Here is an 18,845-nt window from a genome sequence, read left to right as displayed (position 1 = left end):
TCCTAATCTGTTTACCCTCCAGGATTGGATTTTCCCTCGGTCTCAGCGAGGGGTCCAACCTCTACCACCTCAAGGGCAGTGTCCTGGAGTGTGAGACATTGAGTCGGGGATACAACTTGGAAGGAGGACCAGTACCTCGCCCATGCAGCCTCACTTCCTATGCTGGACAGGGTCCTTGTGGGGAGGATGGGAAGATTGGAAGAGACAGACAAGGAAGAGGGATGGAAGCGGCAGTGGCCTTAAGTTAGGTACCATCCCGGCATTTGCTTGGAGAAGTGTTAAACCACGAAAACCATTTCGAGGATGGGTTAGGTAGGAATCGAACCAACCTCTACTCAGCTGACCTCTCGAGGCGGAGTGGACCCCGTTCCATCCCTCGTACCACTTTTCAAATTTTGTGGCAGAGCCGGGAATCGAACCCGGTCTCCGGGGTTGGCCGCAAATCACGCTAACCGCTGCATCACAGAGGCGGACTATTTATTTATTTATTTATTTATTTATTTATTTATTTATTTATTTATTTATTTATTTATTTATTTATTTATTTATTTATTTATTTATTTATTGGAGCTTGCTACAAAAATTGGTTTAGGGGAACTGCATGCTGTTATGTCTCTTCATAATTGGATAACGACAGTTTACCTCTAAACACCACTTATGCAAAATTTATGTTTTGCTGATTATAAATATTCCAGAAAGCTCGTTAAGGAATCTGATAGCAAAGCTTCGTATTTTCATCTCTTGTCATAAGAACATAATTCTCCCGAATATTGCTTCATCGAGTGGGACTCCTACCACTGATCTTCTGATCTGAATATCTCTCATATTCAATATGTGCACACCTGAACGATCATATTAGCGAAAACATCTTTCTCTGAAAACTATGAATGCCTCGATTGAAGATTTGAGTTGAAATGACCTATATACAGCACCTCGATCCTAGAAACACATAAAACGAAGTATCTGTCTCTAGAGTCAGGCTCGTTTGATATTAGACTACTGCAACCTTCGGCAGTATTCCTTAGAGCGATTCTTTCCTGGTTATGATGTTTCTTTCTTCTCTCTTCTGTACAAGTGGTTTAACGTCGCACTAACTCGTATAGGTTTTCAGCGACGATGGCATAACAAAAGATTCGGACTGGAATGGAAGCAGCCGTGGCAGTAATTAGAACACAGCTTGGTGTAAAACTATCTTCAGGGCTGCCGATGGTGGGGCTCAAACCCACCACCTTCCGAATGCAAGCTTATAGTTACACGGCGCGTACCACGCAGCCAATTTGCTCAGTGGAAGTGATATTGTATTTAAGTCTTGAGATATCTTTCTCAATCCTAGCCCTAATTTATTAAACTTCACGCGCTAGTAAACACACTATAGAAGCACGCGCTTCTGGAAAACCAAAAATGCCAAAAATTACGACAAGAACAAAACCCTTAATACACCCCCCCCCCCAAAAAAAAAACACATTCCTATTGCAAAGAGTACCTGCAACGAACCGGAAGGGTTACATTACAACACTATTGGTGAGCAGTGCGATTACTGGCCCGTTAATGTCTTCTAACAATACCTCAAAAGTCTGCTTGAAGTTCTGGAGACAGTCCAGAGAAGTGGCACAAAACGAGGAAAAATGGTGTTTGATTATTCGCTTCTCAGAAACATTAGCGCGGATATATTCTGCAGGATATTATGTTGTTGATCCTAAAATTAGACATGGCCTTGGTTCAAAAGAGGAGCAGAATGAAGTTATAAAGAGATACAGAATGGAATTCAGCTGTGCTGCGTTCTATGGAGACAGAAGATATTCTTAGGCACGTCAGTCATAACCAAACAGCCCATCTGATCTTGTAAAATGGCCCCCTTACTAACAACAATAGCAGTAGGAATAATAATAATACCTAGGTAATAATAATAAGGTCCTCCTTTGTGGTGTAGTTGTTAGTGTGATTAGCTGCCACCCCCGGAGGTCCGGGTTCGATTCCCGGCTCTGCCACGAAATTTTAAAAATGGTACGAGGGCTGGAACGGGGTCTACTCAGCCTCGGGAGGTCAACTGAGTAGAGGTGGATTCGATTCCCACCTCAGCCATCCTGGAAGTGGTTTTCCGTGGTTTCCCACTTCTCCTCCAGGCAAATGCCGGGATGGTACCTAACTTAAGGCCACGGCAGTTCCTTCCCTCTTCCTTGCCTGTCCTGTCCAATCTTCCCATCCCCCACGAAGGCCCCTGTTTAGCATAGCAGGTGAGGCCGTCTGGACGAGGTACTGGTCATTCTCCCCAGTTGTATCCCCCGACCCAAAGTCTCACTCTCCAGGACATTGCCCTTGAGGCGGTAGAGGTGGGATATCTCGCTGAGTTCGAGGGGAAAACCAACCCTGGAGGGTAAACAGATTAAGAAAGAAAGAAAGAAAGAAAGGTAATCCAACTAACGCGTATATCATAGTCCTCCGAAAAACATTAGTATCTGCTCCTCTATGGCCTTAGTACAACAATACCGTTTATATAATCCTCGCAAATATGGTAGAAATCTTTAGCGGCAGTGTTATTTCCATTATTTAAATGAACTTAAGTGAATGTGTAAAACAATCAAAACTGCGAATAACACTATCTTACGTTTGGACAGGACTACAACGTGCTAGACGCGCATCGCCGCTCGCGGTAGCTAAGGTGGTTATATCACGCGTAACTGTTATTGTATTAGCCAAGCTGTGTGGTAGTAGGTTTGATTCACGGGCTGGTACAGTCTTATTTTTCGATTAACGCTGTTTACGGTGACTATAGTATGGCCACATGTCCATTCTGTTCCAAAGCGTGAATGTTTATTTGGTCCTGAAAACGATTGTTTTTATCCGATGTTACATAACCAGGTTAGACTACGACATGATGGTCTGTAGCTAGGAAGTAGAGTACCCTGCCTATTCAGTGTAACGAGTGTTCGAAATGTTGACCACCTTGGTTTATGCAGATTTCAGCACGACGTTTTAAAGACATTCTTGCACGTTGTAACATGTCAGGTGTAACAGCTTGACATACCTTGGTGATCAGTTGCCGAAGGTGACCAAGACATTCAGGCTCCTGCGTATACACTTCATGCTTCAATTGACCCCACAGGAATAAGTCAAGTGGCGTCAGATTGGGTGATCTGGAGGGCCAGTGAACGGGTTCGCCCCTTACTCTCTCTTTATTTTGATATGAAACATGAAGATTGTTCTGGACGACTACTGATCCGTGAGGTGGAGCCCCGTCCTTTTGACACCATATACATAACCGCCCGCGCAGTGGCACGTTCTCCAGCAACAGTGGAAGATATATGTTGTGATGTCTCTTTTTGCAGTGAATGGTACATGTACAACCTGTGACAATAAAGTTCGGTGAATGAAGTCAGAACGGTAGATCCGGCAACACTGGCGACACACCTGCGTAACAGCAGGTTTTGACCACCTTCTCCCAACGTTGTTCAGTTGAGCATCGTGTGTGTGCCGTGTAAGACCTGTTTGACACAGTGCGTGTTTAGTGCGTTTGTTCTCAACTGCGAACAGGAACATGGCAAGACACCGAAAGGAACGCATGCGATGCTGGTACGTGTTTATGAAGATCAAGCACTCTCCTTGAAGTGTGTGTACGAAAGGTTCGCTCGTTTTCGAGGAGGCCGGGAAAGTGATTCTGACAACTACCGTAGCGGAAGACCGGCGACCGCCGTCAGTGACGAAAACATTGAGAAGGTGAGGACATTAATCACGAACGATCGGCGATTACTGTGCGCATGATAGCGGATGAATTGCAGATTAACCGTGAATCCGTACTACAAATCTCTACCCAGAAGCTAGGGAGGAGGAAAACGTGTTTTCGTCTTGTGCCACATCACTTGACTGACGATCAGAAACAGGTACGTTTTGAGGCTTCACAGAATTTTGTCGAAAGGGCGGATGCGACACCAAATTTCATGAACTGTATTGTCACTGAAGATGAAATCTGGTGCCTCAGGTACGACCCTGAAACGAAACGGCAAAGCATGGAATGGCGTTCTCCGGGATCTCCTCGTCGGAAAAAGGTAGAGCCGAAAAGTCACGCATCAAACTCGTTTTGAAAGGAAAGAGATTTGACGATATTCCTGACATCCAACGAAATGTGACGAGGCTTTTGAATACCATCCCAAAGAAACCTGCTTGCAAAGTATCCAGGACATGTATCGCCGATCTCAGCAGTGCATAGTTATGGGACGCGACTATTTCGAAGGAGAGTAAGGTCACTGTCGTGCATTGTTCATCTACGTTGATAGTACAAGACTATTCACCGAACTTTATTATCACAGGTTGTAAATAACTGCTTTGGTGATATTGAGCTCCCACTACGACCACGTAGCTACACAACAAGCGTGTAGTTACACAGCGCGTATTCAATTGAAGTTCGCAGACTGCAGTTCGTGTAGGGTCACATAAAATTCATGCGGTAGTTACGAATATTTTAATTTCTTTCTTTCTTTTTTGTATACCGGACAAAGCCCAGGGAATTGTGTAAGGGATTTATTTATTTTATACGTTGTTGGGATACAGGAGAGATGGGTTCAACTTCTCGTCATAAGGCCCTTTATGACTTTCAGCGGTACACATGAGTAGGCCATGGAAGAAAAGGAGTGGGAGTGTGGGAATATAATAGATGTGGTACGGTAAGATCGATGCCAGATGAAGGCTTTAAATAAGTTACGCAAACAAATATCAAAGAGAAGTGCATGTAATCCGAAGTAGGCAGACAGGCTACTTTTATGGCCAATTGGCGTAAGAATGATGCAAGTGTAATGGACTAGTATAACTTGGAAACAATTCTCTAACCCATGGGTAAATAATAAAAATATCGAGCTTGATTATTATTATTATTATTATTATTATTATTATTATTATTATGTACGTAGTTATGTACGGACTTTATTTGGTATAAATATTGCTCGTATTACTTGTGTGTTGTATGATCTATATTGTGTAACAAAATATGTGAGGTTATGTCATGATACATCTGTTGTATGTATATTAATAAGAGTTTATGTAATGAAAGAACACGTAATTACCTGTAAATATGTTGTATAAATCCACTGTAATGTTGTGTAACACGCGGTAATAGTCCAGAACAATGCATCTTGTCACTATAGTAATATGGAGAATTCGATCCATTTGTAAATAGGTTATTGGAGACCCGAGAAACTTCAGAGAATATTTTGTGTCGTACTTTTCTAGAAGCCTGGCCAGGCGATGTATATGAAGAGGCAGTCTTGGGAGTTGAGTTAGAGTTTGTTAGCGAGAGTTGCTAGTGAAAGTCGTAAGTCTAGTATGTTGTTGTTGTTGCTAGTTGCTTTACGTCGCACCGACACAGATAGGTCTTACGGCGACGATGGGACAGGAAAGGGCTAGGAGTGGGAAGGAAGCGGCCGTGGCCTTAATCAAGGTACAGTCCCAGCATTTGCCTGGTGTGAAAATGGGAAACCACGGAAAATCATTTTCAGGGCTGCCGACAGTGGGGTTCGAACCAAGTCTAGTATGAACTTATGTTGTGATTTTGTTTTGTTGGTAGTTGGCTGACATGCGAATGTTGCCGTCTTCTTCTTCTTCTTCTACTTCGTAGCAGTGGTTTGTTCAAGACGGCAGTCTATTACTGCAAGGATTATGTGTGTATAATGTGTATATAATTTGTAAATAAAACTATACACAATTGACAGCGTTTCGTGTGTGCGCCTTTGTAGTTACAACAAGAGCACGCGGCAATTGGGATCCCAATGACAGTAATCTTTGTAGTAGACAAGTAGTGAGAGGAAAGTGATGTGGACATCCAGAGAATATGTGACTGAAATCTGCAACTGCATCAGCGGAACACGAACAGAACTACGTAGTACTTGAATTCTGTGGAGGTGCTGAGAGAGGTAGCCGTGATGAAATTTCATTCTTGCGATTGCACTGAAAAATTAGCGCGATTAGGGGCGTTTATGGTGCCAAAATTCGTTGAGAGTATCTGGATGGATATTAGCATAGAACGAAAATTGAACACATTAATGCATTTCCATACAAGTACAGGAATACCCCAGAATTTTATAAATCCAGTCCGTCTCCTGCGTTTAAGAGGAAACTAGTAACTTTCAAAATATTTTTTAATGTGAGAATGGAGCCAATTCAATAAATGCGTTTTCAGATCATGTTCATAAATAACTACATTCCGAAAACATTATTGCATATTATTTAGCATTACCTTTATAACTGGAAATAAATTAAGGTCCACTCTTTAATAGCTTATTCATAATAATTCTGTAAAGGTTGACTGTCAGAAAAATAAACTGTATTTAACATTTAATATAACGAAGACTGTTGAACAAAGGAACTGATATTATGCAGAAATAGATATTTCCAGTCACTTTATTTTATTTTCTATGAAATGACTTGTATATTAAAATATACTAGTTATTTTTGCTGTCCGATTTCACATATAATATCCCGTATGTAACGGGTGAATCATCTGTGCCTACACGCAAATTGCCAACAGATACGCAGGTTGCACATTCGCTTCCAGCTCACTCCACGAGTATTTAATCATTCAACCCAGCGATCTTCAATCAATCAATCAATCAATCAATCAATCAATCAATCAATCAATCAATCAATCAATCAATCAATCAATCATTCAATCAATCAATCACTACTGATCTGCATGTAGGGCAGTCGCCCAGATGACATACTCTCTATCTGTTGTTTTCCTAGCACTTTATTAAATGATTGCAAGGAAATCGGAAATTCATTGCACATTTCCCTTGGTAAATTATTCCAATCCGTAACTCCCCTTCCGATAAACGAATATTTGACCAATTTGTCCTCTTGAATTCCAACTTTATCTTCATATTGTAATCCTTCCTACTTTTTAAAAAAACACTCAAACTTATTCGTATACTAATGTCATTCCACGCCATCTCTCCACTGACAGATCAGAACATACCACTTAGTCGAGCGGTTCGTCTCCTTTCTCCCAAGTCTTCCCAGCCCAAATTTTGCGACATTTTTGTAACGTTACTCTTTTGTCGGATATCATCCACAACAAATCGAGCTGCTCTTCTTTGGATTTTTTCCAGTTCTTGAATCAAGTAATCCTGGTAAAGATCCCAGATACTGCAACCATACCACCCTGACTCGCTAGGTAACACACGTATTTCACTTAGTATCACTCCTATACTATAAAGCCCAAACATCTGAAAATTTGTACGCACCTTCACAATACAATCTAGTATTATATTTTACTCGCCATGATTGTTCATTTCATCATTCAGTGTCACATGATTTTTTTTTTTTTTTTTTTTTTTTACAATTTGCTTCACGTCGCACCGACGCAGATAGGTCTTATTGCGCTGATGGAATAGGAAAGGTCTAGGAGTGGGAAGGAAGGGCCATGGCCTTAATTAAGGTACAGCCCCAGCATTTGCCTGGTGTGAAAATGGGAAACCACGGGAAACCACCTTCAGGGCTGCCGACAGTGGGGTTCTAACCCACTATCTCCCGGATGCAAGCTCACAGATGCGCGCCCCCAACCGCACGGCCAACTCGCCCGGTCACATGAATTCTAACAGCGCACTTCAGAGACCTCGGGAGTGGTACGGGTTTATTTAGATCACACACCCTACAATGCGAGAAATTACGCCAAGCTGTAGTATAATGTTCATCTGCCCGCTATCTTCCGGAAAACTGATATACTATGTCATCTAATGTACACTTGAACATACAAACTTGGCGCGAATTCAAATCTAACTAAGGTCGGATATGGGAGTGAATGTGTTAAATCAAGTGGACCATCTTCTCGTTAAATAATTGCCAATGGTACAAACCCTCGGTTACATATCTGTTTATCTTTGACGTAGATCAACTTCCCAAAGTTTGAACAAAACTTGTTAGTCAATCTTTATTAATGAATTCTTTTCCCAGAATGCAATCTTCTCAGCCGACTTAGAAATGATAGCTGTGTGACAACGAGACAGCCAAGTATTGAATTCAGGTCAATACAAGAGATTTTCTTAAAGTTTGAAAGTGAAATCACAAAGGTTCGGATTCAGTATAAAACTGTACTTAATGGCTTGTGCAAAATTAATATTCACGTAAAATTTCGAGCTTGCTTTTGATCCTCAAGCCGACTTGTACGGTACACAGCTAAACCCAACGTGTTACTTCCAAACATAGTCCTAATCTCATCATTTCACGCCAGGCAAATGCTAGAGCTGTACCTTAACTAAGACCGGACCGATGACCTTTGATATTAGGCCCCATTAAACAACAAGCATCATATCTAAGACCACGGATGCTGCCCTCCTAATCCTAGACCTTTTACATCTTTGCGTCGCCGAAAGCCTTCAGTGTGTTAGTGCGACGTTAAACTACTCTCATCAATAAGGACATACAGCTCAGTAAGATGGGTTGCCTGGCATAAAATGGTGCTTCGGAGAAGTACACAAATTTTCAATCCAAATTCCGACATGTAGGCATCCTCTCTGCTTTACCTGTGCATCAGGACGGTCCACTCTTGCTAAAAGTAAATGCTGCAGTTTTATATGGTTGTTGCGCCTTCAAAAAGCGCTATGTGACGATGCTGTTGCAGAAATACTGATCCACCCCACGTGTCCTACGAACGCAATTCTTTGATACTACTCGCACAGTGCTGAATCTCACTCATGAGAGATCTTTTTTTTTTTAATGCTATTTGTTCGGGGCGACGACCTAGAAAGATCTTTTGCCCCTACTTGCACCAGTAGGGGTTGTGAGGTAGCTGTGAGTCAAACATGCCTTTAAGGAGACGAGAAGGCAGTATCAGCAGCTTACTGAAATTGAACTAGGCCGTATAATAGAACTACGAGCAGGTGGATCTTCTCTCCACGATATTGTAGAAAGACTTGACAGGTATGTATCCATAGTGTACCGGTATTGGCAGCGATGATCGCGGAGAGGCGGGATCCGGCCACACATGGACCACTACGGAGAGGGAAGACTGCCGTATTCCCCGCATGGCTGTGGTGGACCGTACTGCATCTGCAGTAGCCATTAGAGCTTCAGCTGGCACCAGGGTGACAAAGCGAACTGTAACAAATGGATTACTTGAGGGACAGCTCCGAAGCAGGCGTCCTGTAGCTTTCATGCCACTAAATCCGAATCACTGCCATTTGCGACTTCAGTAGTGTCAAGCTAGGGCTCATTGGAGGGCGGAGTAGTGATCTTTTGTGATCTCAAATGAGAGGTGTTTCTGTCCTGGTGCCTGTGATAGCCGTAGTTTGAGAAGGAGGAGGCCAGGCGAGCGCTTGGAACCAAGCTGTCTAGGACGTTTCCTTTGATAGCAGGAGTCCTCTCGTCGTTATCCCAAGAATCTTGACAGGGGATTTGTACGTCAGATTGTTGACTGAACCGGTTGTGCTGCCATTCATTCGCAGTATTCATTGGGGTATTTCGTAACAGGATAATGCTCGTCCTCATACCGCTGCTGTCACCCAACGTGCTCTACAGAGTGCCGACCAGTTGCCTTGGCCTGCGAGGTCGCCAGACCTTTCGCCCCTTGAGCACGTATGAGACGACAAATCTAGCGTCATCCAATACCAGCATTAACTGTTGTCGATTTGACTGACCAAGTGGAATAGGTGTGCAAATCAGTCCCACAAAATGACACACGGCAGTTGTACGACACACTGCATGAACGTTTGCATGCTTGCATTCAAAATCGTGGCGACTACGGCGGTTATTAATGTACCATCGTGTCACATGTCTCCTCGCGCATACTTGAACCTGTGGCATGGAAACTTGAATCAAATAAATATGTTACCTAGACAATATCTTAGCCAAAATTGCATTCCTCAAACTAATGTCGTCTTGGCGTTGGGATTTTATTTTTCGCCAGTGTATTTCACGTAGTGGGTTTCTCAGGCATGACGATATTGAAAGCAAACACGTCTTTCTGTGGCTCTCTAGATGGGGGTTAACGCATTGTGAACGAGGGGAGAGGTTGACGGTCTAACTGCTCACAGTAGAGCAGGCCTGAAAAACGCGGCATCCAAGGTATAATTTCTTAGCGTCCTCCAAATGCACAAATTTAATTGGACCAACCGTAGCTAAAATATTAGGATTATTTTTTAACACTAAAGAAATTGCAATGTTTAATGGTTAAATTTTTCGCTGGCATTCCCATAGTTGTGATTCACCTCTTTCTCTACTTAGTTTTAGCTGCATTCATTCCGCAGACTACACACTCTAATATTCCAGAATAGTCGGGGGATGCAGAATGAGTCTCGGCCCACAAATGGCCACAGCTTGTCAGTGGTCCGACAACTCTGCACTTCGACTAGCCAACCGAGCAGAGGAGGGGTGACCACGGTTCTACCGGCTGATAACCCAACATAGTAACCATAGGTTGGTGGATATGCTCTCAGAGTATGAGTATAGTCAAAGAAATGGGTTTTCTTCTGTGAGGTTACATAAAACCAAAACTAAGCCCCATAAACCAACAGCCCCGAAGGGCCATAGCCTACCAAGCGACCCGAAGGCCTGCATATTACGAGGTGTCGTGTAGCCAGCACGAGTCCTCTCGGCCGTTATTCTTGGCTTTCTAGACCGGGGCTGCCATCTCACCGTTAGAGATCTTCTCAATTGTAATCACATAGGCTGAATGGAGGTCGAACTAGCCCCCAGATCCAGGTAAAATTCCCTGACCTGGCCGGGAATCAAATCCGGGTTCTACCCCTGCACCGCGGGGCCGACTATGAGGCTGCATGCGTGACATAATTTATGCAACATTACCTGATAACAGGGACGACCCTATGGAAAGGATTAGGGCAGCAAGTGGAGTGTCTCACACTTCATGCTGTTGACGGTACAAGAAAGCCTTATGAGGCGTATAGTGCTTTGTGCGGAACAAGAGGGTGGGTATTTCAAACACATTTTGTAAATAAAGTCGTATTACACAGTAACGAATTTGCACTGTTTATTTAGGTTTTCCTTCATTCCATTACCGGAGGATTTCTCCTTTACAGTAGATCGTCCCGCTGCACAGATGAAGAAGAGAAGTAGCCGGCACATCGGCTGTTCGAACTGAAAGCCACTTCTCCAAAGCAACCCAGCTTATTGAGCTGTATGTGCCTCAAGCACACTGTATTTGGTCACGTGGATGGAGAAATGTGAAAGTCAAAACAAACACTGGGTACGAATGAATACTGAGAATTTGGTTAAACATCTTCGGAAATATCACTGAACACCGAGTTTTTAGCATTCCAGAATCGCTGTCCACTGTTCCTTATTTACTGTGCCCACTAATGTAGGGTATGAGATGGCCCGAGTTCGATTTCTGGTACAATTTAGGAAGATCGAACTCATTGATAGTTTTGAAAAGGGAGCAAGTGGCCGTGCTGTTAGGGTCGCGCAGCTGTGAGCTTGCATTCGTGACATAGTGGGTTCAAACCCCACTGTCGGCAGTCCTGAAGATGGTTTTCCATGGTTTCGCATTTTCACACCAGGCAAATGCTGGGGCTGTACCTTAATGAAGGCCACGGCGCTATCTTCCCAATCTCCTACCCTTCCGTCACCGAAAACCTTCGATGTGTTAGTGCGACGTTAAACAAATAGCCAAAAAAAAATTGTTTTGAAGGGAATACACTCATTCTCGTGATGTCATATGCGAAGTGGAATAAACCCACCAGTGATTTTCTGTCTGTGAAGTTATCAACCTGGAGGTTGCTTGAATCCTCAAACAGCACAAGTGAAGGTTATGTAGTTATACGGAATAAGTACAAAATAATGACAACGCTTAAATAAGGTATTCTACGCTAAATGAGGAGTGAGGTAATTCGCCACTGCTTTCATCGATGAGCCAGAAAGTGCTACTGCAGCACTATTTTTTAATTTGCTTTACGTCGCACCGACACAGATAGGTCTTAAGGCGATGATGGGATAGGAAAGGCCTAGGAAGTGGAAGGAAGCGGCCGTGGCCTTATTTAAGGTACAGCCCCGGTATTTGCCTGGTGTGAAAATGGGAAACCACGGAAAACCATCTTCAGGGTTGCCGACAGTTGGGCTCGAACCCACTATCTCCCGATTACTGGATACTGGCTGCAGCACTATTGGCCCTATGAGTAACACCTTTCACAACTTCTAGATGGACTAATTGTGTAGTTTCTCAAATTTAAAGGGAATGTCGTGATGGTACCTAACTTGAAGGCTGCGTTTGTTTTCTTTCTTAAGCACCCACAATTCATTGTAAACACACACATACACCACAACCATACAAATTAAGAGATAGCATTCACACTCATTAAGTATACGAGGCCACGGACCACGATCTTCTAAGCCTCTAAATGAAACAAGAGTAACGCAGTTCACAAGACTCTTGGCAGAGGTACTTACATCCACTGAAATTCCGGGGAAGGGAAACACCTGTTTTGGTGGTCTGTTTCTCGGCACAAAGCGATAGAAAGCTCGAGTGCCGCGGTACCATGTCACCGAGTATAAAGGTGCACCTTCCATGTCAAACTGGCAGAGGAGCGTAGTCGAAGTTCCCGCCCTCACAACCGGTGGCAGCACTAACCGTACATTTCGCAGCCCGGCAACTGCTGTAAAAGAAAACAAAATCTATAATCGCAAGTGAGTTCATTTTATTTGTACATCATACTGAGAGTAATCCTCCGTAGTTTAGTTTTCAAGTTCCTGTGATAGAACCAAATACCTCCATGACCACCACGATTTCGAACAAAATAGTTCCACCTACTTCTATACCTTTGGTGTAGTAATGGTAAGGTCGGTGGATGCAGAGTGGGCCTCGGTCCACAAGTGGTCCGACAGTTCTGCTCTCTGACCGGCCAACCGAGCAGGGGATGGGTAGCCATGGCTCTACCGTGGCTCTACATTTCTGTATTCGGGCTGGTCCCCATCGGCTGCCCTGAGAATTATTTTCTATTCTACTGCACTAAAGCGAATACCGGGACAGTTCCTAATATAGACCACGTCCGCAATCCTTTCACCTTTGCTGCACATCTCCTTCTCTCATACTAATCTCCTGGCTCGGGAGACGACGTCACCGTCTAGGAGGCCTGCCTCCCCCTTCAGGGGAGGAACAAAAACATGATATTTTACAATCTGCTTTACGTCGCACCGACACAGATATGCCTTATGGCGGCGGTGGGACAGGGAAGGGCTGGGAGTGGAAGGAAGCGGCCGTGGCCTTAATTAAGGTACAGCCCCAGCATTTGCCTGGTGTGAAAATAGGAAGCCACGGAAAACCCTTTTCTGGGCTGCCGACAGTGGAGTTCGAACCTACTATCTCCCGAATACTGAGAAGGAAGTGACCGCGTCCTTAATTAAGGTACAGCCCAGCATTTGCCCTGTGTGAAAATGGGAAACCACGGAAAACCATCTTCAGGGCTGCCGACAGTGGGGTTCCAATGCACTATCTCCCAAATGCAAGCTGATAGCTACGTGACCCGAACCGCATAGTCACTTGCTCGGTTGAAATGAAAACATTTAACGCTAGTAGTAGTAGTAGTAGTAGTAGTGATAACATTCCCTTGAGGATTAACTAACGTTGATCATTCTTTTAGGTGTTTTAACTCCTCAACATAAGCCACGGAATTGTATGTCGAACCAGCTTCACCACTTAGTAAACATTCCTACCTCTAGGGAGTTGTTAAGAAGCCCCTCCTTGAACTTCCAGCACCATATTTGGTGGAACCCTAGTAAGGTCACGCAACTTGCTTCAAAACAAGGACTCCAAATGACTCAGCGTGGATATTTTAAGACCCTTAAGAACACTGAGTACTCTTAAATGATTAAGAAATCTATTTTTTGGCCCTATAAATGCACACTGTGGGGATTTGACTACGAATGCAAATGTATATAGTGTATTGTGGTTGTCATACCTGTAATTGATTTTAAGCTGTCATTTATAAATGGTGGCACATGAGCTGCGCTCAAAATAAATGCCATCGGTGCTCTGCTGGCTATGCTTATACGTAAGTGAAAGATTTCATGATCTAGAGCAGGGGTTTCCAATTTGTACGGGCTCGAGGGCCATTTTGCAAACCTTAGTCATGTTCGCGGGCCGCACTTGAATAGGCCAATTTTCGTAAAATTCTGCAAATAGTACAGAAGCACTATTATGAAATAATATGCACATTTCAATTGAAATGAGTGTTTGATAATTTTAATTGCTTAAAACATTATTTTAAAATTGCATAAAAAAGAGTGCAATTTGCAGCCGGGAGAGTGGCTGAGACGGTTGAGGCGCTGGCCTTCTGACCCCATCTTGGCAGGTTCGATTCTGGCTCAGTCCGGTTGTATTTGAAGGTACTCAAATACGTCAGCCTCGTGTCGGTAGATTTACTGGCACGTAAAATAACTCCTGTGGGACAAAATGTCGACACCTCGGTGTCTCCGAAAACCATCAAAAGTAGTCAATGGGACGCAAAAATAATAATATTTTTACTTGAAATTTGGATGTAAAATGTTTAAAAATCAAAAATAATATGATGAGAACAAGTGAACACTGTACTTGAAAAGAGGAACTAGTATTAAATAATTAGTTCTGACTTGGGTCTATAAGGTGTATAAAAATGAATACGTTTTTGAACGAGCTAATAAATATGTTTGTGGCTTTTCTTCACATTATTTCTTACAATGCTCTCGCGGGCCGCCATTTGGAAACCCCTGATCTAGAGCCTTGAAGTGTGATGTAAATACGTTAGTCAAGTGCTTGCACAGAGGCACTCAAAATCCCAATAATAGTTTTATTCACTCCATTTGGTAAAGAATACCAAATCAATGTTCTTGTTGATCGAAATATTTCTAAGATGAGTGTTGTAGATGATGTTATTACAGCCAGGGTGAATGTATTTAATAATTTTGGAATAAAATGTGTACTGAATATGGCAAATCCTCTATTTGTAAACTGACTCTATTCGAGTACAGGAAGCAGAAAAGTTTACAGAACAGAAGCCAGAAGCAGAAATATGAATCTGAAAAGGAAACGTTAAGAAAAAGTATCAGACGACGCTGTGTATTATGCTGCTAGTATATACTGAAGTTATGGTATCTGCCTGAAAAAGACATTGTTAAGTTAAGAAGCTTCTTCCCGTAACTATACTGTTTAGAAACTTCAGGTACCAATAACTTGATGACGACGCTTGTTGTTTAAAAGGGCCTAACATCGGCCTCTAATGGTACGAGGTGGAGCGAAATGTAATGATACCTAACATTTTAAAATGTATCCACTTACTAGAATTTAAAACGAATGATTATAAAAAAGATACTAAATTGAAAATAATCAATTGATCTAATTTGCAATGCCTTATTTCCTGGTACAATGTTATAAAATATAGATTACGATGGAATAAGGCATTGCCTTGAAGAACAGTGATATATATAATTCAAGTTGGAAGTTAAAATAAATTAAAAACACAAACTAAAACTGAGTCAATGGAATAAAACGTAGTTAACAATAAATTAGAAACTAATAGAAAATATAGTTGTATAAACGGTAAAACAGGCCACTATCTCTCAAAAAATGGATGACGAAGTCTGTTGACTGCTTGTCATCTCGTAGGATGAGGGAGATGGTAGTCGGAAGTGTCAGAGTACGGCGCAGATCGGCCTGGTCCACGCACTTCGTAAGGATGTGTACTATGGTAAGATGACCGCCATAAGCACACACTGGGGGCCTTCAACCTTCGGTAATTAGGAGTGCCTTGCTATGCCGTGGCCGATCCGAAGACGACATAATACCAGTGCTTCCCTCCGAGAGCCCCGAAGGGAAGTCTTCCATACCTTCCTAGTACCTTTTATCGCTCTCAGCTTATTTGGGAAAGGGGTGGCACCAATAACTTATAACACTTCAAAGCTAGAGGGTTAATGTTTTCTACACTAACTTATATGACAATGGTCATGAATATACACCTATAATAATTTTCAAAACTTACGAGCAGCTGATAGAAAATTGAAATCATTTCAAAAAATTACAAAAGGTTATTTTTTGTAAAAGTCCTTTACTTGCATTTTAACCGAACTTTGATTTTAAACTTACAAAATTAATTCCTTGCACTGGGAAACTACTATGTAGTACTGGTGGTATACGATATTTCTATGATCTCTTGAAATTGTTTGAAATTTTGAAAGAGACGTTTTTAGAAACAATAATTTTACGAAATTAGGCTATATATACTTAATAGTTAGAGAGAACTTGAAAAATGCATTACTTCCACTGGCAAACCATTCTGTAGTCCCTGGTAGTATGATATTTTCAAAAAATGAAATTTTGAAAAACATTTCAGGAGACAATAATTTTGCGAAATTACATTGTGTAGCACGTTCCAGATAACTTACAAAAGCCATTGCTTGCACTGGCAAACCATTCTGCAGTTCTCAGTGGTATGATATTTTGAAAAAATGAAATATAGAAAGAACATTTTTTAGTAACAATAATTTTACAAGATTACATTATATAATATGTTAGAGAGAACTGCCAAACCATTCCGTAGTCCCTGGTGATATGATAGTTTTTAACTTTCCCTAGAAACAGTTATTAGACATAATTCCAAGTTTAAATAGTTCCAAATACTATCAAGAGATGTCAGAAGGCCACTATAAGCGACGTAATGTGGAAATGCGACACTCGCAGCGAGTAGAAGTATGAACTCGCAATAATGCGACTTCTGCGGAGCAAGGCACCTAGCATGCTCTGCATGAATGCAACAACAGCTGCGAAAGAGTTAATAAAGAGTATTGTCACCCATCGTATGGATAACAGCTTCATAACGCCTTCTCATACTTCCGAAAGGTGCTGCAAGTTTAGTTGAGGCAGACGTCCTCACTCTTCCGAACACTTTCCGATTTGGACGACTCTGATCTCCACATCACCTCAACATTATTTTTGCTCGGCTGAGAGGCTCTTCTTCTGTACTCAAGCTACCTGCCGACCTGAATGAAGCACATGGCTGACTCTGCACTGGATGTCGGCCTCCCCAGACTACACTTCGCTCTACCCATAATGGCTCATACCACCACCACTACCACGACCACGACGACCTCTGCCTTCGCCTATCCTTACATTCCTATCACCACTGTAACATTTTCGCATCCAGCACCGATCTTTACAACGCCACGACCTCTGCCACCATACCCTGCTCCACCCCCGTACCTTCCCATCCCTCCCCGCTACTCCAACCGGTCGCCCATCAACGAACACGACTCAGTAATACCATCGGTCACGCCGCCATCCACCTCAGCAGTCATCTCAAGAGAACCATCATCACCAGCGCCACCTCTAGATCGCACCACTACGGAAGCCGCTCGAGAACCGTCATCTTCATCATTGCCACCAGATCGCACAACAATGTACAATTGTGTCCTTCGCGGTGTAGATCTTGACATCTCGGATCAAGACATCCTCCATGAATTGAATCTGGCAGAAATTCCTGTCCGTCGAGCCTTTCGTATTTGGAATACCTTGGGACCGATCTATTCAGTTCGCCTCCACCTGCCCACTGAGGACGACGTACAACGCCTGAAAGTATAACCTTCCCGCTCTCCTCCCCGGCCGTTCAATAGTCCAGTCATCGACCACGGCCAGCCCGTCCCTATCGACCTCCACCACACGTCCGTCCACAACCTCATACACCTTCCTCCTTCATCCCTCCATCCCTGCAAGCAGAACTCCTCCGCCTTCTTACCGCATCCCTTTGTAATATCTCCGTTACGCTTCACTTCCTCCTCGTACACCCTGAAACTCTCCTATTTAGTTCGCCTCCACCTGCCCACTGAGGATGACGTACAACGCCTGAAATTAGAACCTTCCCGCTCTCCTCCCCGACCTTTCAATAGTCCACGTCATCGACCCCGGCCAATCCCTCCCTATCGACCTCCACCACACGTCCGTCCACAACCTCCTACAGCTTGCTCCTTCGTCCCTCCACCCCCGCAAGCTGAACTCCTCCGCCTTCTTACCACATCCCTTTGTAACATCTCCGCTACGCTTCACTTCCTCCTCGTACACCCTGGAACTCTCCTATAACCTTCCCACCTCGCACACAACCCCTCTATAATACAATATCCGTAGCCAAGAGGCCCCATCTCACCTTATCCCCTTCTTAACTTTTACACATCGTTTTCCCCTCTTCTTCATCCTCCAAATCTCATGTTTCTCACACTTCGCCCGGCCAGTGAAAGGGCCTCACCCTTTGAGTGGCCCACCCCGCCCTCCAGGCGAGGAATGAAGACTTATTGGACGACGACTCTTCCGAAACAGCATCTTAAAGAACTTGTAGTGATTCGGGTGGTAGATTTCTCTTTCGGGTGCATTGCTCTAGTTGGTTGAAGGCTTGTTCAATTGGATTCAAGTCGGGACTTTTGGATGGCCACTCCATTCGTTGCATATGGTGCTCTTGCAGAAATCTCTGAACGATGTTGGCACCATGCGCTCTAGCATTATCGTGCATGAATATTGTGCTTTATCCAAGTTGACTCACGCGAGTAATCACACGTGACACTAAGATCTCGACAATGTACCATCGAGCAGTTAACGCTCTATTGCGAGATACACCTCCATAAGCAACGGTAAATTGTAGAGCTGTCAGATGAAATCGCTCACAAAGTCTTTTCTAGACTCGTAGACGATCATCTGAATGATATAACGCAAAACGGGATTCATCCGAGAACAACACAGAACGCCAATGTCTTAGCTACCCGTGCAGATGATCTCTAGCAAACTGCAGTCTTCTGCCACGATGTCATCTGCCCAGTTCAGGTACTTGAGTGGGTCATTGGGATCTTAGATTGGCCACTAGAGCCCTCTATCTGACTGCTTGGTGACTAACTCGTAC

General features: G+C 43.3%; 1 protein-coding gene across 1 annotated transcript in view; it reads right to left on the bottom strand.

The window, feature by feature from the left end:
* Positions 1-18,845, bottom strand: part of LOC136863137 (uncharacterized) — a 182,722-nt gene that overhangs the window by 103,757 nt on the left and 60,120 nt on the right. The window contains exon 3 of the mRNA XM_067139480.2: positions 12,385-12,590. Coding sequence (XP_066995581.2) covers positions 12,385-12,590 — 206 coding nt within the window. The remainder of the gene's footprint in view (positions 1-12,384; positions 12,591-18,845) is intronic.

The sequence above is a fragment of the Anabrus simplex genome, chromosome 2 (assembly GCF_040414725.1).
Source record: "Anabrus simplex isolate iqAnaSimp1 chromosome 2, ASM4041472v1, whole genome shotgun sequence".
NCBI lineage: Eukaryota > Metazoa > Arthropoda > Insecta > Orthoptera > Tettigoniidae > Anabrus > Anabrus simplex.
Note: the sequence above shows the minus strand (reverse complement) of the source record. Positions and strands in the feature narration are given on the sequence as shown.